Source organism: Aplidium turbinatum, chromosome 10, assembly GCF_918807975.1.
Source record: "Aplidium turbinatum chromosome 10, kaAplTurb1.1, whole genome shotgun sequence".
NCBI lineage: Eukaryota > Metazoa > Chordata > Ascidiacea > Aplousobranchia > Polyclinidae > Aplidium > Aplidium turbinatum.
In genome coordinates this window covers 18815957-18839748 of record NC_137481.1, presented here as the reverse complement: position 1 = coordinate 18839748, position 23792 = coordinate 18815957, and the positions used below count along the sequence as shown (strand labels likewise).

General features: G+C 37.6%; 1 protein-coding gene and 1 non-coding gene across 3 annotated transcripts; one reads left to right on the top strand and one right to left on the bottom strand.

Annotated features, from left to right (window-relative positions):
• Positions 1 to 4849: 4849 nt before the first annotated feature.
• On the top strand, positions 4850 to 22730 carry LOC145778872 (heparan sulfate 2-O-sulfotransferase 1-like). Of its 2 annotated transcripts, XM_082590461.1 has the most exons (7): positions 4856 to 4987; positions 7846 to 7913; positions 11071 to 11244; positions 13631 to 13849; positions 14674 to 14771; positions 15671 to 15828; positions 19503 to 22730. In XM_082590461.1, exons 1-7 carry the CDS (start codon positions 4876 to 4878, stop codon positions 19745 to 19747), a joined length of 1074 nt encoding a protein of 357 aa, XP_082446587.1. In that variant the 5' UTR covers positions 4856 to 4875; the 3' UTR covers positions 19748 to 22730. The 2 variants fall into 2 exon arrangements, with proteins under 2 accessions (XP_082446589.1, XP_082446587.1); XM_082590463.1 differs by lacking the exon at positions 7846 to 7913 and having other exon boundaries at positions 4850 to 4987.
• LOC145779187 (U6 spliceosomal RNA) lies at positions 9054 to 9155 on the bottom strand. The gene has a single exon (XR_014290535.1). It is a non-coding gene; the product is annotated as a U6 spliceosomal RNA (small nuclear RNA).
• Positions 22731 to 23792: the final 1062 nt, after the last annotated feature.

Below are 23792 nucleotides of genomic sequence, written 5' to 3'. Positions count from 1 at the left end.
TCATCACAACTCTAATGAGACGGATGGGCTTGGTGCAATGCCACCACCCGTCCACCCTCTTGATATCGGGTTTCAGTTTGGATAAGAGCAATCTCAAGTCTCCTCGTCTAGCGATATCAAGACGGTTTCTTTTGTTATCCAAAAGCGTTTTTACGGCACTGAAAGTACGCTCCACCAAGTATGAGCTAAGAAAAGCAATGATAAAAACTTTGACCCGATTCCGCATGTGAGGGTATTTCTTACTGGTTTGGTTCTGTAGCCAGAACGATTGATACAAGATATTGAACTTTGGTTTGAGTGCAAAATCGCTTTGCAATGTTATCAGTTCCTCCTCAAGAATTCCATGTTTGGAAATATCAAAGAATGGGTTGATTATCTAGTCATGGAGTTCTAACTGGAATACATCACTGGAATCGAACTCCCATGCCTTTGTGTACTTCTTCAAGATGATTGCTTTACGTCTCTACATCAACATCAGATATGCCTTTGTCACTGTATCAAGTTAATGCAAGCTTGAGAATTGGAAAAATTCTCGTCTAAATAAGTTTCGCTGATACAACACGAGCTTATTTCGTTACCCTGAAGGGATAATTTTAATTGATTAAATTTGGAAAATATGTCTGACAAGTAGGCGATATTATTTCTCACAACCAGGACGTCATTCGCAAGGCCAGGGTCACAACTATTTAAAAATTCCACGATAGTTTCAAACAGGGAATAAAATCGTGCAAAGCAATTTCTCTTGGAAAGCCATCGTACTTCGGTGTGGAGTAGTAAGCGCTCAAAAGCTTCATCATTCTCATTGCACAATCATTTGAATAAGCGTGTATTCAGAGTGTGCGTTTTAATTTTATTCACTAAGCAGAAATATGGTTGCACTTAATCCATCCAATTTGAACTAGTTTGCAGGACTTTGAGACTTTAGCAGTTTTCTGTTTTTGCCAAACTTTTCATCAATCTTCCCTCTACCCAATGAAAAAAATATTTTTTTTTTAAGTTACGCATCATAGTTTTATTGGTGAGTAACGACAAGAGGTCAATTTCTTTGTATCTCAAAAAGTAGTAGCCAAAACTTGTTTTAATGGTCATAAACATATAACAGAGTACTGTGCACCTGTTTGGTGCTGCGGTGCTCACTGCCATAACATCGACACTGCCATAAACAGCGCCTTGCGCACAGTGACCGGATGCCTGCGTCCCACACCATTGGACAATCTCCCCATTTTCGCTGGCATCCAACCCGCTGAGCTTCGTCGCGAAGAAGCCACTCTGTCCCTCGGTCGACGGGCACTGGAGCCTAACCACCTTCTCCACCACAAGATTTTTGCTCTCCCAAACGAGCACCCCCGTCGACTGAAATCAAGACACCCATTTGTGCCAGCCGCTCAACTTCTTATCAACGAAGCTGATGTACAAGACATCTCTGCGGCTGCTTGGGCGGACCATAAATGGAGTTCTAAATGGAAGTCAACCGCCACCAGACTCTACTCGTTCATCCCCGACGCCGACACACGCCCCATCGGTCTAACACTACCAAGACAGGCATGGGTGCGCCTCAACCGTCTCCGTACGGGCGTCGGGCTTTTCCGCTCAACCATGCACCAATGGGGAATGGCCTCTTCCTCCTCCTGTGAATGTGGTGCCGAGGAACAGACCGCAGACCACATCATCAATGACTGCTCCATCTTCAAGCCACCTAACGGAGTGGAAGGTCTGCGTGTCATGGATGATGAAACCAAAGACTGGCTGCTCTCTAGTAGCCTTCCAGTGTAGTCCGGGAACATCGTGAATCTGGGGTGGTAAAAGGATAGACCCTCGGCCCCAGACGCTCACACGGCGACGAACATATAGCCCACCCCAGAAAACATGGGGGTAGAACTAAAAATTATCCAAATATGTTGAGCGGTTTTTGAGATATTGCCGTTTTTCTGTTGCTCCTTATCTATGAAGTCACCTAGTGGCCAAGGGTTATTTCACTTATAACTCGAGAATCGCCTATGTGATTTTTATCAAATTTGCACCATTCTTCTCAGAAAAGTGAGAAGCACCTTTTAGGCCAGTGATTCCCAACCGCGGCTCTTAGAGCCGCATGCGGCTCCAAGCTAGCCTTCTTGCAGCTCTCATTGACCCCTGAAAATCCCACACCAAATATAAAAAATCCATTAATAATAATTAGTGTTCAAGGTTAGTAATGAATCTGAAGGAAAACGCAGCTTGCAGGTGATGTTACAAACAACACATTTCCCAACACTATCTGACCATCAAACCAATGGATCATTTAAAGCATACAGCAGACTTATCAGTAACTTGATTGATGAGTTCAACTGCCGCATTAACGGAATGAATTTATTTTTGCCAATGATGAACATGTTTGCAAATCCTATTGCAGTTAACGTGGCCACAGCTCCTGATAATTTTCAATTGGAGTTGCTAGACATGCAATCAGATATCGAGCTCAAACAATTATTTCAAAGTGAAGACCTACTTGAATTTTGTAGTCGAGTTCCAGAGGGAGAGTATCGGAACTTGAAAAACAATGCCCAGAAAAATAGCTCTGCATTTGGATCAACTTACGTATGTAAAGCACTTTTCAGTAAAATGATCAGAATCAAAAATAAATATTGCAATCGGTTGACCGATGACCACCTCAAGCAGCTACTGCATCCTCTGCAATTGCGCCTCGCTTTGACAAACTTGGCTCAAAGCCAATGCCAAGTTGGACATTAAATTGGTTTGTGTTATTTTTCTTGTTAGTATTGCTATTCGTTGGTACATGCTTTAGAATTTTCGTTATAATTACTTGAGTGTTTTCATGCGGCTCCATACGTACTCTGAAGTTTGAAATTCGGCTCCGACACCAAAAAAGGTTGGGAACCACTGTTTTAGGCCAATAAAAAAAATTAGGTGGTGCCAACCAATGTCTGTATTATAATGAAATGACCCTGCTTTGATGACAGCCTTCAAAGATAAATTAAGACAAACGCTAGATCAAAACACTCGGATTGTAAGATCGGATTTACGTAATCGCAGTGCTTCAAATTGTTATGAGTTACGTTACAACCTCAATTAACTTGTAAAGCACTGCGAAGCGACGTTGCCAACATAGGCCTAATTGCCACAATATCTGCCACAGAGCTCTTATAGTCACCGTCTTCTTTTGTATTTCTTTGAAGCGAAACATGACAAAAAATGCTTTGCAAATGCAATTCTTTTTTTTTAACTGCCCCGATTTACTTTCAGCGCCCCCCAATCACCCACTTTATAGCCAGCTCCCCCTTCATGGTCGCAAATGCGTTTGCGCCCGCTTTGGGAACCACTGGTTTATAGCATATTTTTTATTATATATATAACAAATAAACTGATGGTTGATTGAGATAATCAATAGAAAAGGCATGGCATAGGGCCTGTTGGCACAGAACTTTCGATCTCAACATTTTCCTTATTTTGATTTCAATCTTGCTACCCGCAGGGCTCCCAATCTAGAGCAGCTCCCAGACAAGGCCAGGTTACAGTCAAGCTGGTTTTATTTTTGCTGAGACTTTTAGGTCATTTGTCCGAAATGACTTGAAAAAATTTGGTTATTTTTGGTCATATGTAGTCAATTGACTATACATTTTTTTGGTCATTTTGATCAAATTGACTATATTTATTTTAGACATTTTGCTAAAATATCGGTCAATGACCGAAAAAAAAACCCAAGCATGCTCCACCAAGTAGATACCACCATAGTAGCCTATTGTATACATAAACTTGTAGTTAAACTAGGGTATCTTGTCATCTAATTGCCAGGCTTCATAAAATTTACATGATTTGATAAAATAGGCTAATTTTGATTTGCAGAGGCCAACAACACATATTGATGTTTAACCCAGGTCTCGAAATTCACGGCGGACATGTCCGCCGTCACAGCATGTGATGTCCGCGGGAAGTACCCTCTAGATCGGTCATATTTGTCCGCCAGAAATAACACAAGAACTAGCGATACAAATCGTCATTGCATAGCACAAACCATTGTTGCAATAATATAATTTCTCGCGCATTCTAGCGCGCATCTAAAAAATGTTAATACTGTCTCCCTTAGCTTTCATTCAAGCAGGAAAACTTTTGATTTTTACGTTGCTTCAACGATTGATGACATTGAATCATCGCAACAAAGGTGAATTCTTCGCTAAGAATCGATGGGAGTACCGGTAGGCCTACTTCTACACTAATCACACGCAACTTAGTTCAAGTCTTATGTCACAATGTCTGGCTTTGATCTCCAAGTAATATTGATAAGGAAAGGTTGGTTACAAAACTAGAAATACGAGTAGGCTATTACAGCAAGATGCAGCAAAATTTGTTAAGTTTTGGTATTACATTAAGAAAAAGCCCAGGGAAAATTCACTTTCGCTCACATGACACGCAAAAATAAACCTAAAAAAGCCTAGTGATACTTTGCACAGCAGAAAATAGTGGTGTTAGTGTAGAAGTTTTCCAACTCGTGCCCAGAGCATTGTGACGCAAGAAGCCACATGTCTTCGTTCGATGGAAGTTAATCAGTTATGCGGCGTATTAAGCAGCTACACGGCGCTTTGACTCTTCAAGCGCACGTCGTTGGTCTGATGAAAGCCTTTCAAAGTGACTTTGTTGAAATTTTAATAAGGTTTCTAAACCGTAGCTATAGTTCTCAAATGGCGAAGAAATATCAAGATAAAGTGATTAAGCATGACGATTGACGCTAAAATTGGAGTGTCCGCCGTGAGACTTAATTTGTCCGCCGAGATAGCTGCTCAGACCGGACACGTTTGTCCGCCGTCAACAAAAACGAATTTCGAGGCCTGTTTAACCTTTCACACTTTTTATTTTTAGAGAATGAAAATTAGCCGACATATTATGATATTAAATAAGCGTTTTATAGTGGCATTATGTTTTGTAATCTTCTGTGCAGCAATCTATCTTTTTGAACTACAAATTAATGAATTGAAAACTTCTTACAAAGAAATTGGTAAGTTTTGGAAGGTTATTAGTTTATTTCTCGATGGTCTACTTTAATGAGTGATGAAGCTTTGATGGAGAGTTTGCATTTTTGAACCATAGACAAGCAAAACAAAGTAACCTTTGCGAGTTTAACATGTATAATGTATTACACACAAAACAAAATATATATATACATATATAACGTAATAACTCAAACGGTTTCTACACGTACGACCCGTACGTGTGTTCTCATCAGGAATTAAATCTGCAATATACATAAAATGAAAAATCGTAAGATTAATTTGACTTTGCACTATAACTGTAACGACACTCCGGACTGAAAAACACAAACTGAACAAATGATACAAGAATGATTACGAGTAAATTATACGGCGGGAAACAGATCACATGAGGTGTAAACTACAGGCATTGGACAAACAATTAGAACACACACAAAAGGAATGATGAGCCACAGCCGAATAACTGCCGGTTGAGAGATGGATTGTTATATTTGATTCTTAAGGCTTTTATGATCTTAATCTGAAAATCAGATCTGATCTGAAGTAATTTGTTGCTTACTGTCCCAGAGTGTAATGTTCCTGAAAATATGAGTGCCTCACCGGTTGCCTAGACTACAAAAATTGTTTTAAATGCAAAATTAAAATTCATTAACCTTTATATAACATTTATTATTTTGTTGCAAGAATACGTTTTTGTTTTGTGTTTTGCTCATGTAGAAAGTTTTGTAACAGAAAGTGCATATATACAGATAGTTTGTATCTGAAGACATAATATTGACGGCAAGGTAGGCAGTAGTACCACTTTTAGAACTTAGGTACCACAAATGGGAAAACGTCACATGGAGGTATATATCTCCATGGCCATACCAGTGTACCTACTGCACTGAGATGGAATGCTGAAACGGTGTGCACTGTCTGCAGTCATTGACTTTTTATGTTCATGTGGTTTTAATTTGACATTAACGAGTGGATACCTGTGTTTTTTTTTTCGGTCATTTATCGGTCATTGACCGATTTTTTAGCAAAATGTCCGAAAAAAATATAGTTAATTCGGTCAAAATGTCTGAAAAAATATATAGTCAATTCAGTCAAAATGTCAGAAAAAATATGTACGTGCGCAAATCGATTTCAGTGATTGCAAAGAAGCTCCTTGCGCCACTCTACGATTTTTGTCAATCGGAAATACAAGACGTAGACTTAGTGTTTCAACGTTGATCCAATGTCTTATTATACGTGATAACGCAAATACAGAAGTAACATTTCCCAAACGTGACTGACGGATGCTTTCAAGTGTGACGTAATGTTGGGTTGCCTTGGAAAGGTCAAACCGTTTGGTAGAGATTGATCGGTCCGTTTTATCAATCCGGACATTTTCTCAGCATGTTGCATATACTGTATTATCAATTTTTGAGCTGGTGGCCAACCCTTTCGAAATGTTATTGATCAGACCTTGATAAACAACGAAGTATCCGTTTGTACGTTGATCCAATGTCTCATTGCTTGTGATAAACACAATTCCGCAAACATGAAAGAAACACACTCAAAGACTTCAACTTTCTAGAAATGCCACTGTGTTTTCAAATCTTTCCTTCGAGCCGTGGAAAAGATTGATCTGTCAGTCAGGAAATTATCCCAGCATGTTGCATAATGTTGTTAAATTTTGAGCTGGTGATCATGATCAAATGTTTGACTCCACATCGAACAAGAAATCGCTTGCGTTGTTCAACTGCAGATAAACTTATGCGTTTGAGCTTAAATGCTGCATCATACAAAACATTCAATTATGATGCAGCATACGCGCACTGGCACAGTAACGCGAAGCGAGCACGCTACAACGTGAGCGGTGAAATTGTTGAAGAGTTAAATCACTTTGTAATTGCGAACCATTAGAGTGTAACGTGTTTTTTTTATTTGGTCATTCTTGTTTTTATTCCTTTCTGTTTTGAGTTATGTTTGAACGTGTGTTAGTGTGCAATAAAAGATGTTTGCGGCCGAGTGTTGCAAGGTTGAGTTTCGCTGATGAACGTTGAAGAAACGTTTGTCTGCTCTAACTTTTCTCAGATAAAACATGACAACGTTTCTCAGCGAAACTTAATGTTAATTGTAGCTAGTCAGGAAGTGCAAATTTTGGTTTGTATCAGCTACTTGAAAGGAAATATTTTCATCATAAAAAATGACCGAATTAAATAAAAAATGACCGAATTTTTTCAAGTCATTTTGGACAAATGACCGAAAAGCAGAGGTGGGCAAAAAGTAGCGCTTCTCCCGCTACCGCTACTTTGGAAAAAAAGTAGCGCCGCTACTGCAGACATTATTTCAACTAAAAAGTAGCGCCGCTACCGCTACTTTTACCAAAAAAGTAGCGGTAGCGGGAGAGGCGCTACTTTTTGCCCACCTCTGCCGAAAAGTCTCAGCGAAAAAAAAAACCCAGGTGGATACACAAATATTATGCCATCCTTGCAGCCTAAGCAATCATTTTCTATTTGTTTTGTGTCTGAGGTTTACTGCCAGGGGTAAATTTATTGAAGCTAGAAAGATAAATAACCTTATGCAAAAAATTGCTAGATTGAAAATAGATGACAGAGGAGTGAATTTATCTTTAGGATATTTCTGTGTGGACGAATAACTAAGGATAAAAATTTCAAATCCCCTGTTTTATATTCTATTTATTTTGGTGATTGATGCAGTTCTGAATGTACTTTTAATGCAAAATTTGTGTTCATGAATATTTTTACTTTTAATAACATCATAATCAATTTGCATATATATACCATTAGAATGAATTTTACTTTTAACATGTTTGTATTTTTTTTGCCATTCCATACTTTATGCAGTATTTATGTTGCATTTGTTAAAACTTTTCTAGAAAGTCATATACTAACACACAATGTTGAACGCGGTGCATTTGAGTCTCAACCGGTTTTAGATCAAAAGGTTTGTAAAAGTTTTTGATAGTACATAATATTCATGAAATTAGATTAAAAGATATTTCTTAATGCTGTGGCAACTTGAATATTGACTCAATGTTCCTGCTTAAAAATTAAAATAAGTATTGTGAATTGGGTTGTAATTTGGGGTCTGCTACTATTCGGTGAGTCCGATTTGGTGAGTTCCTAACCTCTAACCCCTAGGCTAACCCTTAACCCTAAAACGGCAATGGTAATTAGGCTACGGTAGCCAATAATTTAAAAAAAAAATGAAAAAAATCATCGAATAGGGATCGGACTCACCGAATCAGACTCACCAAAACGGGCCATTCCGTGTAATTTGGTAGAGATACCTTTGAAGCCATGTACGTAAAATGACATTTCACATTTGCGCAATCCATGTTACAGTAAGTTTCACAGGGAATGCTTTGTAAGTTTACTGGTATGTATGCTTGATTTGTGTCATGATCTCTAATGGTTATTTTCATCTTAATTTTTGTTTGGAAATATTTATCTGTTATTTACTAAAACAGAAGATCATTTGCTGATTATATACATGGGTGTTTCTAAAAATTTGACATCATTATACAATGTTGTAACTTTGTCAACTATTGTTTATACGATCTCAACTTTTAACAGTATGTACAGATACAACATAAAATTTTATCTTCAATTTTCAGGCGTTTTTCTTTTTATGTGTAGAAATGCCATATATACAATAGCGTAGAACAGGGGTCACCAACTGGCGGGCCGCATCGCTGCGGCCCGCGGAAGGTATCAGCGTACAAGTACAACCAAAAATACTTTTCTTGAGGAGTTAGAGAGCACAAAGGCAAAAAATACTTTCCGGGAAGCATATTTTTGCTTTGCATACGATTCCACCGACCGACCAATCAGATTATAGTTCTAGGTGGAGGTTGCTTAAAGTTATTCCAATGCGATGTCCAACCACATTGTCCCTGTGGTTGATTAAAACGTCTGTTTTCGAATTTCTGTGGGCATAGGGTTGCTTATTTTAAGTTTGCAAATATCATGTAAACACTAGTGTGCGTTTCATCGTTATTGTGTTTCATGAGCAGTGTTCTCTTTATGCAAGTTTTTGTTGACAAAATAGGTCGGTGTGCCAACTCAATTTATAATAAATTGGCAAAATATGGAACACTTCACAATTTTGCGTGTCATCCTTGTGCAGGGACCATCTAATCTTCTCTGTATCGTTAGAATTTTACTAGCTACTGCCAAAGCAAGTACTGCAAAATGTTGTTAATCAACAAATTCTTGCCACGCTAATAAGCACCGCATGTGACAGTTGTGTATATATAATAAAAGAAAGACAGTTTTATAGACTCTCACAAAAAGGATGAAAAATCAACTCATTGCTGTTTTAGAGGGAAGACTGTTCATGAATTACAATAGAATTACGTTTTTTCGGTGATTTCCACAAACGTTTGTCTCATGGTGCCTGATGTCTTTTTCCCTGTTATTGGAGCCTATTTTTCGCTGATATGTTTGCAGGTCACTATTGTTGCCTGTATTGCGTTGTGTCAAACATTTCCTTGTTTGCTGAAATTGTTAATTGCAAGATATCATTTGTGAAGCGAAGTGACAACACCACTCTTGCTTGGCGATGAATATTCTGATGAAACCACTCGCCTCGCTATAAGTGCGCAAAACAAGTGGCCTCGTTTATTAAACATTGTTAAAGAAGTCAAAAGTGTTGTTAAAGGAGCTTGGCCTGGCAGTAGCGTTGTTCGACTAATTGCGTTGCTGCGGTATTCTAAGACAAATATTAACAACATGTAACGCTGGATACTGGGTACGAAATTCGTTCTTTTCTAGCATAAGAGTCAATATACCTAAAATTTTATTAGTGCTGCCCGCCACAGCTCTCCTTAGTACCAAAGTGGCCCGCATGCAAAAAAGGTTGGTGACCCCTGGCGTAGAACAAGAAGGTTGCTTGTGCAGAGTAAAAGGATCTGGACTAAAGTCAACGCCAGTAGAGAAGGTTTGCAGAAAACTTGTGAACAGTCCAGCAAAGTCCATAAGAAAAGCGAGTTTTAAAGTTCAAATTCCTGCAACAACAGTTTGGCGTTTTCTAATGAAACGATTGCACAATGCACATGAGACCCTACAAGCTGCAACTGGTCCAAGCGTTAAAAGCAGATGACAAGGTAAAGCGTATGCAGTTCTGTATTGAGATGCAACAGAAACTGGAAGACCAGTTTGATGAAAAACTGGTTTTCAGTGAAGGCCACTCTTCACGCAAGTGGTAAAGTGAACAGACACAATGTTCGAATTTGGTTGGGGTGAAGAAAATCAGAACCCCCATGCCACAGTGGAGCATTTGAGGAATTCTCCAAAACTAATGTTTTTTGTGCAATTTCCAAGAAACATGTTCAATTGTTCATGGCCCGTTTTTCTTCGAGGCTAGTGTGAATGGCGATGATTACCAGCACTTGCTGCATGCCTGGCTTATGGATGAACTCACTGCAAATGAAGCTGATGACTTCATTTTCCATCAGGACGGTGCTCCACCTCACTGGAAGCTTTCGGTATGAGCTTACTTGAATGAGAATCTACCAGGAAGTTAGTTGATTGGATTGGACGGCCGATAATGACAGTGTGCTGCTAAAATGACCCTCGCTCTCACCCGACCTGACTCCCTGGGATTTCTTTCTTTGGGGATATGTGAAAGGTTCAGTGTACGTACCCCCAAGCTGCAACGAGTTTGAGACGTACTCGATTACAAACTTGATGTATGCCGTTGTTGGCGGAGCACACACTGAAAATTGAAGAACATTTTTGAAAACCAATAACACATGTGTTGTGCCATTGATAGCGTGCAAATGACAATTTGATTTGATATTTTGACATGAAATTTAATATGTTTACCCTTGTACCTGTCAAGTTTCATTTGCTTGGAGTACATACTTTTTGAGATATTTGAGTCTCAAAAGATGTCAAATTTTTTGAAACACCCTGTATATATTTCAACAGTTTTTATTAAATCGTGTCATTAAAAACGTAACAATTGTATCAAATTTTTAATGTTTTACTAGTTTTTTCGCTTTTTGTATTTACTTTTTTAGCTGGTGCTAAAAAGATGTCGTTTCTGTGGCATCCCGAAATGTAATTATACAGCTTCATTGCAATATTTTTTTTAGATTCTGGACAATGTATTAAAAGAAATGAAAACAATCATCGTCTACAACAGGATTCCAAAAACTGGAAGTACCACATTTGCTAACCAAGTTTATGACTTAACAAAACAGAATAAGTTCTATGCGTTGCATGTCAACACATCTAAAAACAGCTTAAAAATGTCTGTTTCTGATCAGGTATTGTTATTTTATTTTTAATTTCACTGCTAAATATCACACTATTTTCCACCAATTAACTTTAATAAGAATTAAGAGATTAGCTTAAGCTGTACTAGCAATGCAAGCTATATCTCTGAACAGGGCTACCTATTCAACAAATAACCAAGTTCGACCATTTGGGTTGAAGTCATTCGGATCACGTCATAATGTCGTGGTCCGACATAACATTGCTTTACATTTCATCCAGTGCTTTTACCTTATTTTCATGTAAAAAAATATTGTTAATTGTATTTCTTTAACAGTCCCAGGAGAATTTCATAGGATGATAAATAGCAGTAATTTTTTACTAACTGAGGTGGCTTGTCTTGTGCTTATTGCTATCGTCCACTTTCCGTATGGAATTCAATAATTGGAACCCCTTCTCTTATGAATAGATTACTCCACCCATGTAACTTACATCATATGAGCAACCTGTTTGATGGGGTGTGATATACTTTATCTGCAGACTGCAGTTGCGTGCAATCGCTAAACTTTGGGCACTTCCTTGTCTTACGTTACTTTGCAGGAGTAAGCAGGAAGACCTTGTAACTTACATTGCTCAAAATATTGTTACTGTTAACGTTGTAGATGTGAACTGCGAAAAAATCACGGAATGGCTCGTTTCGGCGAGTCCGATTCGGCTAATCCGATTCGGCGAGTTTTTGAAATTTTATTTTTGAAAGGGAGTTATCGGGTACCGTAGCCTAACTGTTTTCACATCGTTTTAACGTCGCTGAGCGTGCAGAAAGGAATAAAAATAAAATGTTTGAACTATTAAATAAAAATTTGTCATGTCAGTTCAGTTGTTTTTATTTCTGACCATCATATCAAAAACAATACACGTCAACATAGCAAAGGTAGAAGCGACAAAACGCGAACGCTAAAACGTGCTTGCATTCGTCATGTCCGTTCAGTTGTTTTTAAGGTAGAAGCGACAAAACGCGAACGTTAAAACATGCTTGTGACCGAAGTAAGTTATTGAGTTGAAAGAAATTTGGCACGGTTGCAACACCTTCAGAGAAATTTAAGAAATGAAGGGAAAATAAAAAAAAGAAAATGTTACAAAAAAAAATCATGTTTATATCTATAAGTTAGTACTTTTGAATAGTTAAAATGATTAGTTTGGACCAACAAATGTGTGGCCTACAGCTTGGATTGAAAGGGAATTATCGGGTACCGTAGCCTAGTTATCCCTACCAGCAAAAATTTGTTCCAAGAACCCAGTTAGCCTAACAGTTCATTTTTACATTGTAGTAACATAATGAAAAGGCTAATCAAATGCGTGGCCTATCGTTTTAACGTCGCTAAACGTTGAAATCGTGTAGAAAAGAGAACTTTACTGACTAGGATACGTTGAAACTGAGAAACATTCACAGAAGCCTTTCGATACGTTGCATTTTTAAGATTATGCATTTTTAAGATAATGTATTCAGACGTTGAATCAATGTACAAATGAACTGTTAGGCTAAATGGGTTCTTGGAACAAATCGAAGAGCTTCTGTGAATGTTTCCCAGTTTCAACGTATCCTAGTCAGCAAAGTTCTCTTTTCTACACGATTTCAACGTTTAGCGACGTTAAAACGATGTAAAAACGGCAATTTCTGCTGGTCAGGATAACTAGGCTACGGTACCCGATAATTTCCTTTCAATCCAAGCTGTAGGCCACATATTTGTTGATCCAAACTAATCATTTTAACTATTCAAAAGTACTAACTTACAGACATTAAACATGATTTTTTTTTGTAACATTTTCTTTTTTTTTTTCCCTTCATTTCTTAAATTTTTCTGAAGGTGTTGCAACCGTGCCAAATTTCTTTCAACTCAATATAACTTACTTCGGTTACAAGCCCGTTTTAACGTTCGTGTTTTGTCGCTTCTACCTTTTTCTATACCTTTGCTATGTTGACGTATATTGTTTTTGATATCATGATCAGAAATAAAAACAACTGAACTGACATGACGAATTCAAGCACGTTTTAACGTTCGCGTTTTGTCGCTTCTACTTTTGCTATGTTGATGTGTATTGTTTTTCATATGATAGTCAGAAATAAAAACAACTCAACTGAACTGACATAACGAATTTTAATTTAATAGTTCAAACATTTTATTTTTATTCCTTTCTGCACGATTTCAACGTTTAACGATGTAAAAACGGCAATTATAATTAGGCTACGGTACCCGATAATTCCCTTTCAAAAATAAAATTTCAAAAACTCGCCGAATAGGGCACTCGCCGAAAAAGGCTCTCGCCGAATAGGGAACTCGCCGAATCGGACTCGCCGAATAGTAGCAGACCCGCACAATCAACAGATATATCTCACGCATACACCAGGCAACTAATACTATTCTATCACTGGATTTTTAGTTCAACTTTGTTAGAAACGTTACAACTTGGGATAGAAAACCTGCTTTTTACCATGGGCATTTTGCGTTCATTCCCTTCACACAATTTGGAACCGACGAAGCACTTTACATCAACATGCTTCGAGAGCCATTAGATAGACTGATTTCTCACTATTATTTCATGAGATATGGAGACAACTTCAGAAAGGGATTAAAAAGGCCAAAGCAGGGGGATACGACGGTGAGGAATTGTTTTTATTGATATTTATGTTGCATTTGAAGCGTTTGTATCTCCATAACAAATTGCAATTAAAGTGGGTCTTTACTACCATTCTGTATGCTACCGTACTGCGAGCTGAGGGTGATTTGTTGCCCATACTATTATGGGTAGGATGTACCAACAGTGGAATCAATCAAGCAAATCTGCTAATAAAGTAACTTTATTTCGTGGACCGCTTTTTTCTGGTGCACCAGCCGTTATCCACTGATTAGAAACGCAGATTACTGATGTGGCGATTAACTTTTGCCAAGGTGATTTTTGATCAACTAATCGGGCCCTTAAAAGATCAGTTGTTAAGTGCTGTTGCGTCCAATCCCAAGTAAATGTGTGACTACAAAGTCAGCTTGGCTGAAATGAGATCAGTATCAGTGACATTGATGTCGAAACAAACTGTATCAAGCGCTTGCGCATTCTTAACATTACCATGCAAGAGGATCTAATTTAACTGATGCCAACTAATTTCTGCCATGGTGATCTTGGCTTAAATGCGCATCGATTGCGATCTTAAACTTCATATTTATGCAGTGTCTTGCCACATTTAATCAGTTGGAGACATAGTCACTTGGATAACTCCCAGTTGAAATTGAAATCACGAGAAGAAGATGTTTAATAACAATATGCGGAATTTTGTTTTATCTTGCATAACACTGCCTTCTCAGTTTAGTTACGTGGCACTATACCTGACTTTGGGCTTTTTCGTCAAGCCTCAAGCGATATAGGAGTATGGTGATTGGTAGTTGGTAGGTATGCAAGTATATATTCATTCAGTGATGCTTTTATTGCAGACATTTGACGAATGTGTTGCGCGACAAGGGCGTGACTGCCAAGCCCGTGAATTGTGGCTACAGATACCCCTTCTTTGCGGTCATACTGCGGAATGCTGGTTAGTGTTACCATGTTTCATTGCTTAACCTTTTTAACTGCACGCACTACATTTTTCCCGGTTGCTCCATTGATTGAGGTGGTTCGTTGTTTATTATACTTTCAGCGGCATCTAATGGATGGAATAATGCTCCAGACAACAAGGTTTCAACAATCGGAAACTTCACTCTGTCAATCTCGGTGACCGGGCCTGCGTTAGTGATTTAAAGCCTCTACAAGTATGCGAAACTGCCAGGATTAAGCTCTGCAAGAAACTTTACCAGTCCGAGGATAAAGATTCAATCAATCAATCAATTGCAAAAACTTGACTCTAAATTATAACGAAAACATCATAGCTGCAGATCCGAGCACGTCTGTTTGATCTTGTCAGGCGTTTGCCAGATTAGGGTTGGCACTTTGTTGTCAAGCGATTTAAATGTTGATTTAGTTTTTCACATGTCTATTTTGTTGTCTTGCTATAATGCTTCCAAGTAAAGTGCACTTTCTTGAGTAGATGGTTGGTTCCCATACTGCATGAGATATTTTATTGATGGGCAAGCAAGGCTCACACGTAACAGGCCGGCCGAATAATTATTTCTAAAACTGTTGACTGTTGTTATACTTTCTATTTTACAGCTTGGTAGGCTGGATAATGCTTTTCACGAGAATTTATGAGACCTCAATGACATCAAGTGAAAGGTGGCATAGTAAACTTTCACATGTCATTGAAGTTATATCATCAACTGTAGCAAAGCAATCGGGCACTTTAACTACTAGAAAAGTATTTTAGAAACCTGGCTCTTTAATTACTAAACTAATTTGACCTATAGCCTTGAATAGTGAACACTGAACAAGGTGGCCAACTGGCCATATTCAGAAACCATTGTATCAATCGATTAACATAGACTTCCTCGATTGTAGGAAGGTTGGCAGTCAGTGGGCTTTAGATCAAGCCAAAACGAATCTACTAACAAAATACGTCACTGTTGGTTTAATGGAGCAAATGGAAGAGTTCATTGTTGTACTGGAATCTACTTTTCCACATATGCTTACCGGGTTGACGGAAAGGTTTAGGAGTGGTTAGTTGATCTGTATTTGTGTGTTTATGCACAATAGATATCAGTGTATGGTATATACCATGATTGGCAAGCGAAGTGCTGACTTTTAAACACAATGCCAAGCTGGAAAATTCCAACTGAATGGAACCACTGCGTGTTGAGCATTGATTTATTTAAGTAACTTGGACAACCTGTTGGTTGGCTAAAATTGAGTCTTTAGAGTTTTGTATGAGGAACCTTCTGAAGAGATTCTATTTTAATAATGGTGATCTGCTTTTGTGGGGTTTCATTAACTTGTAATTGTATGTGTTACGTGTATACCATGGCGATCTATCTACACAGGCCTTGACAACGTGCGAACTGGAGGCTTGGCTGAAGGCCAATGCGCTTTCGATTTTATATTCTAAGCTAAATTTACTTTATACCCCTTTGAAATGATAGTTTTGACAATCCAAATTTCCGAAGTGTGATCACTAGGGCCCGCAAAAGTCAATACAGTCAAAAAATTTAAGGGCCTCGTCTGTCCACGAATCAAAGAATAAAGTTGTTTTCAGCACCTAGGGGCTGTTTCTAAGAAGTTTATATATAAGTCAAAATAAAGTCAAAATTGACTATAAAGCCAAAATTTTCAATACAGTCAAAATTTGTTAAATTATGGCTTTTGATAAACTTTATGTGTTTTTTGAGAATGATTTTTGTCAAAATTTTCGTGGAAACATTGTAAATCATGAACTCCACATTAACCCATAAAAGCAAGAAATATGTCACAATGCCCACTTGGATCAGCAATAACTTTTATCGCAAATTGTCCATTGTTTATTCATTGTTACGTATTTAAATAATTCTAATAAAACACTTCCTCTTTACAAACGTGGTCATTTCGAAAATCAACAGTTTGGATTTTAGAAATAGCTTACTGACATTTTGAAATCCAAAAATGCCTAAGCAAGCTAAATCGTCTTCAGCAAAAGTTAGACAGATTTGCCGAGATTTTTCTGATGAATTTAATGCAATTCACGGGGGTAATTTAAGGTGCAATTTTTGCGAGTTTATAGTGAAGTGCGATAAAAAGTATTTTGTTGAAAGCCACAGGAAAAGTAAACACCATCAAGCTGGATTGCAGCGATAAGCATCGCAATTAGGGGTGTTCAATTTCGATTTTCGATTCGATTTCGATTAAGGTGATATTCGAAATTCGTTTTTCGTATGGGACATATTCGAAATTATAGCCGCCCTTTCGGCTGAACGCGTTGAAAGTAACGCGAGTGGCGCAAAATCTGTCTTGTCGCATTTTGCAAGCGAAAAAAGACTTTGACGCATGCGCATCGTCGATCACGTGACTATCACACGCTCTCGCGGGTCCAACGGCCAGTCCTGCACCAGGGATGCCAGGTTGGCATTTTTAATGCCAAATTTCTCTCAAGAATGAAGATAGCTAGGTTGTGCAATGGCAGAAAGTGTAGGCTGAGCTTTGTCGCAGTTTTATCCATTTTTTACCGAATCCATAGGCGCCTAAGCCGTGGGGGCAGGGTGTAGCCAGACCGCAGAACAAGGGGGGCAACTTTTTTTAGGGGGGGGGCTAAAAAAATTTAAATCGGCAAAATCATTATAATTGTAGCTGTTGCTCGAGAATGCTGAGATTTTGCCAAGGGGGGGGCGAGTTTTTTTTTAGGGAAGCGAGGCCCCCTGGCTATAGGCCTGCGTGAGGGCCAGGCCCCCACACATATTTCTGTGTGGGGGCAACTTTTTATGCTGTATTTATACATAAAACAATAGAAGAACTAGCGATCGGCTGCAGGAAAACACTTTTTGAATGCAAACCGCAACACGGCAACAGCTTCGCGATAATCACTAGAACGAGTTGCGATGCTACAATCCAACACCAGACAACAAAATCTGTCATATTTACATTGATTTAATGTCTGCAGACGTTGAATCAATATAAAAATGACTGATTTTGCTGCCTGGGACATAGCAAAAATCTACCATTTTGTGTCGATTCAATGTCATCAGATGTTGAATGCACTCAAAAACAGCATAATTTGCTACGTAGACGGAGCGTGCGTTTAGCTTTATGCGCTTGCAAACATACTCGATGTCGCTTTCGAGTCGAAACCTCTGCACTCTGCAGTGAAATGTCGCGGCAGTGAATCACTAGCTGTGAAAATGAACTTGAAGTGTTTGGGAACCCAGCGACCTCGGCTCCAGCGGAGCGATCGTTTTCAAAAGCTGGCCTGACCGTCACGAAGCTGAGATCCCGACTGACGGGTGACCATGTCGATCAGCTTGTGTTCATAAACACCAACATGGGCCTGCCCTGGAGCTGTAGACGTTATTTTGTGTTCTTTTTTTGCAATCTTTTATCGCTTTTTTTCGCGTTTTCTAGCGAATTTTCATGTCGTTTCTTTCAATAAAATCACATTTTGCAGTGTGGTGAATAGTTGTGATATTCGAAATCGAAATTCGGAAATCGAAAAATAAATTGAATTTCGAATATTCAAATAATCGAAATTGAACACCCCTAATCGCAATCAATGCACACTTTTATTGAACAAGCCCCTTTTATTGAACACGTTTGGGTCTGAAATCGACAAAAATTATGTTTGGATAACTGGTATCAATATTCAAGGAAGAACTGTGGCTTCTACAAACAAGCAATTTCGTTAGGTCAAAATAAAGTCAAAAAAAATTTTTTTTAGGTCAAAATAAAATGGCCTTAGTGATCATTGAATTTTGAATCACTGCAATACTCTTAATTCTATGTTGAAAAAATAACAAATATTTTGCAGTTACAAGTGCTACCAGACTTTTTCGGATTTTCAGTACAAATGCCAAAACCTTGTACGTTATTTGAATGGTAACAATAGCACTAAAGTAACTCAAAATTACACAAAGTAAACACAAAAACTATATTTATTAACTAACACTCAAACTATCGTCTTGTACTAGCGATTTTGGCTACGAACAGATCGGCCTTCAATCAAACTTTAAGCTGCACGTTGTCATGGCCTTTGTATAAAGATCACCATGATGTCTACATATGTTCATGCAGTGTCACCATAGCTAGGCCTAGTCGATATATCAGTCGTCAACGTCAGTGGATGATTGTGAATAAGTTTGTTGCGCCGTTCAGCTAGAGTTAGGAAACGTAAGTGAACCAAATATATGTTAATAACCTTTATAACAATTAATATGTTACATTTTTTTGAAAATTTGGAAATTTTTTTCCTGGTCAACGTTAAAAGCTTTGTTTTATTTAAGTGTAGCTTGCTGCATCGCTATCATTAGTGTCCATAATTCGTAAATATCATTTTGGGTGGTGTCGGTGCCCCTTAAATATTCAGTTAACTTAAAAATCCCTTAAATACTATCTTCGTTATTATATTATACAGTATATATATATACCGGTTATTATATGTATGTATACTAATAAATTAAGTATAATATGAACTATATTATATATACTATAAACTATTTAATAATATTGTATTATATTTATCTGCATAACGCCAATGCCACAGCAGGTAAACCATAGACTGCAAAACTATCATGTATAATTGTATATACTGTATAAATATTGTTCATGTGTTAATTAAGCGATCTGTTTCCAGTTTTTTTTCAAGTTTTTATTATTTTACATGCACAAGCTTTGTTGTTGCTTTTGCACTGGTTGCTTTTAACGTCTATATCTTCAGGTAAAAAGTCTCATTTGCGAAAGACAATCCATAAAGAACTTCCTTCCAAAGAGACTATCAGTTTACTGAAAAAAACCAAGACGTATAGAATGGAGAAAGAACTGTATGATTTTGCGCAGAAACAATTTGAATTTGTTAAACGGTATTCAACATTCGTTGATGATGACGGATTGCTGCAGCCCATCAAAGAGAAAAAGTTTAGATATGAAAAGTTGTTTGGCCCGAATGGTCGAGTGCGAGATTGACCTGATTGCTAAAATTGAGTCGTTAGAGTGTTTGGTGAGGAACTTTCTGAAGAGATTCTATTTTAATAATGGTGATCTGTTTAATTAATTGTCAAGAAATTCCAAATTTGTTTTGACGACATTTTCTATTTGGTGCATCATCAAATGCCATCTGTTCGAAGATTGGCTGTCAATTCTTTCTACATATATCAGTCTTTTCGCTTAGTTTCTCTGGTATGTGACAAGTTAGCCTTTTGATTTATACCATCTCCCTCACCTACACCTCGTTCTTCCCTCTCATCTTATTACTTGCACCTATACAAATACATGCATAATTGTTTCAGCATTTATTAATTTCTTTATTTTTTTGCTGTCTTAAACATAAAAATGTCTGGCAGCTAGGCAATTATTACTATTCTCTTATTTTGTTTTTTTTTTGCATTTTTTTGCTTTAGGTTTGCTTCTTGCCTTGATAGTCATTGCTTATTACTCGCCTGTTCAAGGGTTTCATTAAACATTGACAACAAAACGAAACCATTCCTTTGCAACCATCCTTTACTATGTCTTCCCCTACCCTACAGCATTACTTTTGCTGTAAGAAAGACTGATTCGCTGGCTGCGATAAGAGGTTGCTTTACTGTACTTTGATTTTTTTTTTGTATACAAAAGGCGTGCACTGCGTATACTGGTAGTTGACAATTTTTTGATGAGTATAACCGTGCTATTAAATATCTTAAACAGCTGTCGCCACTGTAGGCTGGACATACCGTTATTTTTCCATGTAACAAAATATCGGCGTTAAAGTGCTCTCCGTTTATATGAAAAGCTTCTGTTAACAATGCTCTGAAGTATGTACGTCTAGGTAATTGTCTACCCACACTAGTTTTTGTATGATTTTTCATGTCGCAATGTGTTTTTTTATTCGAGTTTATAGGCGATAAACGGCTTGTATTAGATTTCTTTCTTCGTGCACAGGGTGCAATTCTGTTCTCGGTCAACGTCATATTTGGTTTATGCTGCAATTTAATAAGAGTGTATTTACCGTGCGTCGGCTTTAAAGTATGATACGTTCTTGTTTAAATAAGTTTAAGCTATCACAGCATGTTGTAAGTGACAAACTACTCTTTTTCTGACGCTTTGTCAATCAGATACTGACTTGTGCGAAGAGCTCGATTACTTTTGTACCTCGGCAAACTGCAGAACCATGATGACGTAAACCAGGAAAATCACAAAACTCGGAACAAAATACGGCATTCTAAATTTTAGAACAAGCTAAAGAAAATAGGTCTACTTTAAATAGCATCATCAAATAAATGTTGGTTTTTGCTGATAACATCATGTGATAGTTCAGCTTATGTGCATTGTCTTGCGTTTAGTGCTACACTTTGTTGCTAAAGTTATCTTTTTCATGCATTGTGCACTGTGCAGTGATGCCCTCGTTTCATTTATTGGATCATTAGTTTCTTATTTCTACAAAACAAACGTTTCGTGGACGCGGTGCTGCGTTTGTAGCAGTGATGCCAGTGAAGAACTACAATAAGTTTATATGATTTTTTTTAATTCTGGACCTGAAATAACTTACTGTTTTGGCTAAAAGCACAATTTTGTCGATTTTTCTTAAATGGTTTTAGTTAACACATTTTTTTAGTTTAAAAGGTATTTCATTTATACCTGCTATAGTTGTCAGCAAATGTTTGAAACTTTTGCAAAAGTATACGACCCAAACCATCGGCTGAGACAATTTAAACTTGCTGCTTGCAGTTCAGCAGTAGAAAGGGTGGCACTTGGTTAATTACACCTGAAGAGAACTGATGGACTTCAATTTTTGAAATGGTCTAAATTTTCGGTATTAGAGCCAAGAGTCGAATTATGTCATGATATATTGTAATTTACATTAAGGCTACTCCGAATTTAATCAAAAATGAATTATTAGAATATTTCTCCTGTCCCAAAAGTAGGCTAATGCTTTTTGATAATCTTGACTTCGAATATAGATCTTAGAGCAGGGGCGTGCAACTGTTTATCGCAATGGGCCACAACGTACAATTATAATGATGCTGAGGGCCAGTCTATCGAATAACACATGAATTTATATGAACAATTTATTTAATGGAAAAGTACACACAATCAAGTTACACATTGAGTTTCAGATATCTTGAAGATCAGTTTTGTAACAAGCTCAATGTCTTTCTTGTAACCGTGAAATACCTCTTGCTGTTTGCTCAAAGACTTTTTCAACTGCTGCATTTTGTCAACCCGTAATTGACCCACAATGCTATCATAATTAGCAGAGTGTTTTGCACAGTAGTGTCGCTTGATATTGTACTCTTTCATTACTGCTATAGTGTTTTGACAAATCAGGCAAACAACATCTTGATTGTGTTGAATAACGAAGTAATTTATACACCACTCATTGTTGAACTTCCGCCTTTCATAATCAACCTTCCTTTTCTTACTTTTAGACATTTTTACTATGCTAAGCTTTTTGTAGAATAAATATTAATATATTCACCACACTGCACCCATAAAGTAAGATTTATGTTACTGAATCATTGCCAGAAGAACAAGGCGGTTTTCTAGAACGCTTACTAATGACGCAACAATAATGCTAATGATGTAATAATGCTAAAAGTCGATAATGCTAATGATGACGTTACAAATAACAACATCTTCCGATCTAACAGTGAAAAGTATTTAAAAATAATAGGCTACTTAATGAAGAATGTGCGGGCCACGTAAATGGGTACCGCGGGCCGTGCTCTGGCCCGCGGGCCGTATGTTGCACGCCTCTGTCTTAGAGCTATAAACTCAGTCTGGTATGCTCCACATTGCACCAATGAGAGGTAATGTGCTGCATTATGCAAGTACATTCCATCAGACAAATGTTTATGGCCTGATGAGTTTTCTTCCTTGGTTTGTTCATATAACAAAGCAAACCACCCAACAAGCTGAGTCTGCAAAAAAAAAAAATGCAAATAGCCATTTTTTTCCTGTTTTGGACTTTGTCGTCGCAAAGTTGAATAAAAGCTTCAACGATCACGATGCTTCGTTCTTATACAATGGAACGAAAATGACGTGAGCCCTTGTTTCAGTAACTCACAACAATTTCAAACAACTTTTAACAGCAACGGGAAATGATCTTTTTCTGCTACGTTGGAAGAACATTGTATAACGTTTAGAAGACAGAGCACATTGCTCAATTTACTTAAGTTTTTAGTAGAATCTAACGCAGCCTGGAATCGAATTCGAGCTGTAGGTAAAAGTGATGGTTTTTAAATCAACTAATTCGAGTTTAGACCAAAACGTTCAAACCGAACTGCTGTATGAAACATTCTAGCAGCCAGAGAAGGTACTAAACAGTTTTTTATTTGCTACTGGTAAAATCTAATAAGTTTGAATACCACGATCACACCGGTTCATCAAGCTACATGTGAAAGCTACCAGCCAATGACCACTGGAAACAGATGTTTCTGGCTTTTTGAAAGCTTTTTCCGTTTTAACATAGGCGTGTATACTCAAAACTGAACAATTTTTGTCAACTTTTTATTATTTTTATCGCGGTGAAAACCTAACCAGTATTGTTTTTGATACCATCTGTTGAATTGTTAATTGATCAAAACTTGCGCTTGTTTTAGGCGCAGTTAGTAAATTCTTCCAATCGATTTAGAACGTACGTACACGGTCACGTAATGTAGGAAGAGCGAATTTTTCTAACATTGTATGTCTGTGACTACAATACCTATCTGTGAATTTTAATCTTATTTATCGGTACGTTTGTTAAAACCAGAGAAATATTCGATAAATCTGTGTGTGAACAGCAATGCGCTGGGTTTGAATGTATTGTTAAATATTTTTAAACCTTTGCTTCATAAATAATTTTAAATTTTCATGACTGGTTAGTTTGTGGTGTGTTGTGGAACTCTGAACACAAAACACTAATCTTAGTCGATGCTTTGCGCCACTGCCTTTTACATTTAATGCGCTCTTTATCTGTTGAGTAGGTTTGCCTTGTCTTTGACGTTTTTGAAAGGGGAGTGTTTGTTCGTTAAAAACCATGACTTTGAGC

What these genes read in the sequence shown, in the direction of transcription:
- LOC145778872 (XM_082590461.1), top strand. Translation starts at nt 4,876, where the DNA reads ATGATATTAAATAAGCGTTTTATAGTGGCATTATGTTTTGTAATCTTC. An exon ending in AACCGGTTTTAGATCAAAAG is followed by an intron (nt 7,914 to 11,070) that starts GTTTGTAAAAGT and finishes TATTTTTTTTAG; the next exon opens with ATTCTGGACAATGTATTAAA. An exon ending in CAAAGCAGGGGGATACGACG is followed by an intron (nt 13,850 to 14,673) that starts GTGAGGAATTGT and finishes CTTTTATTGCAG; the next exon opens with ACATTTGACGAATGTGTTGC.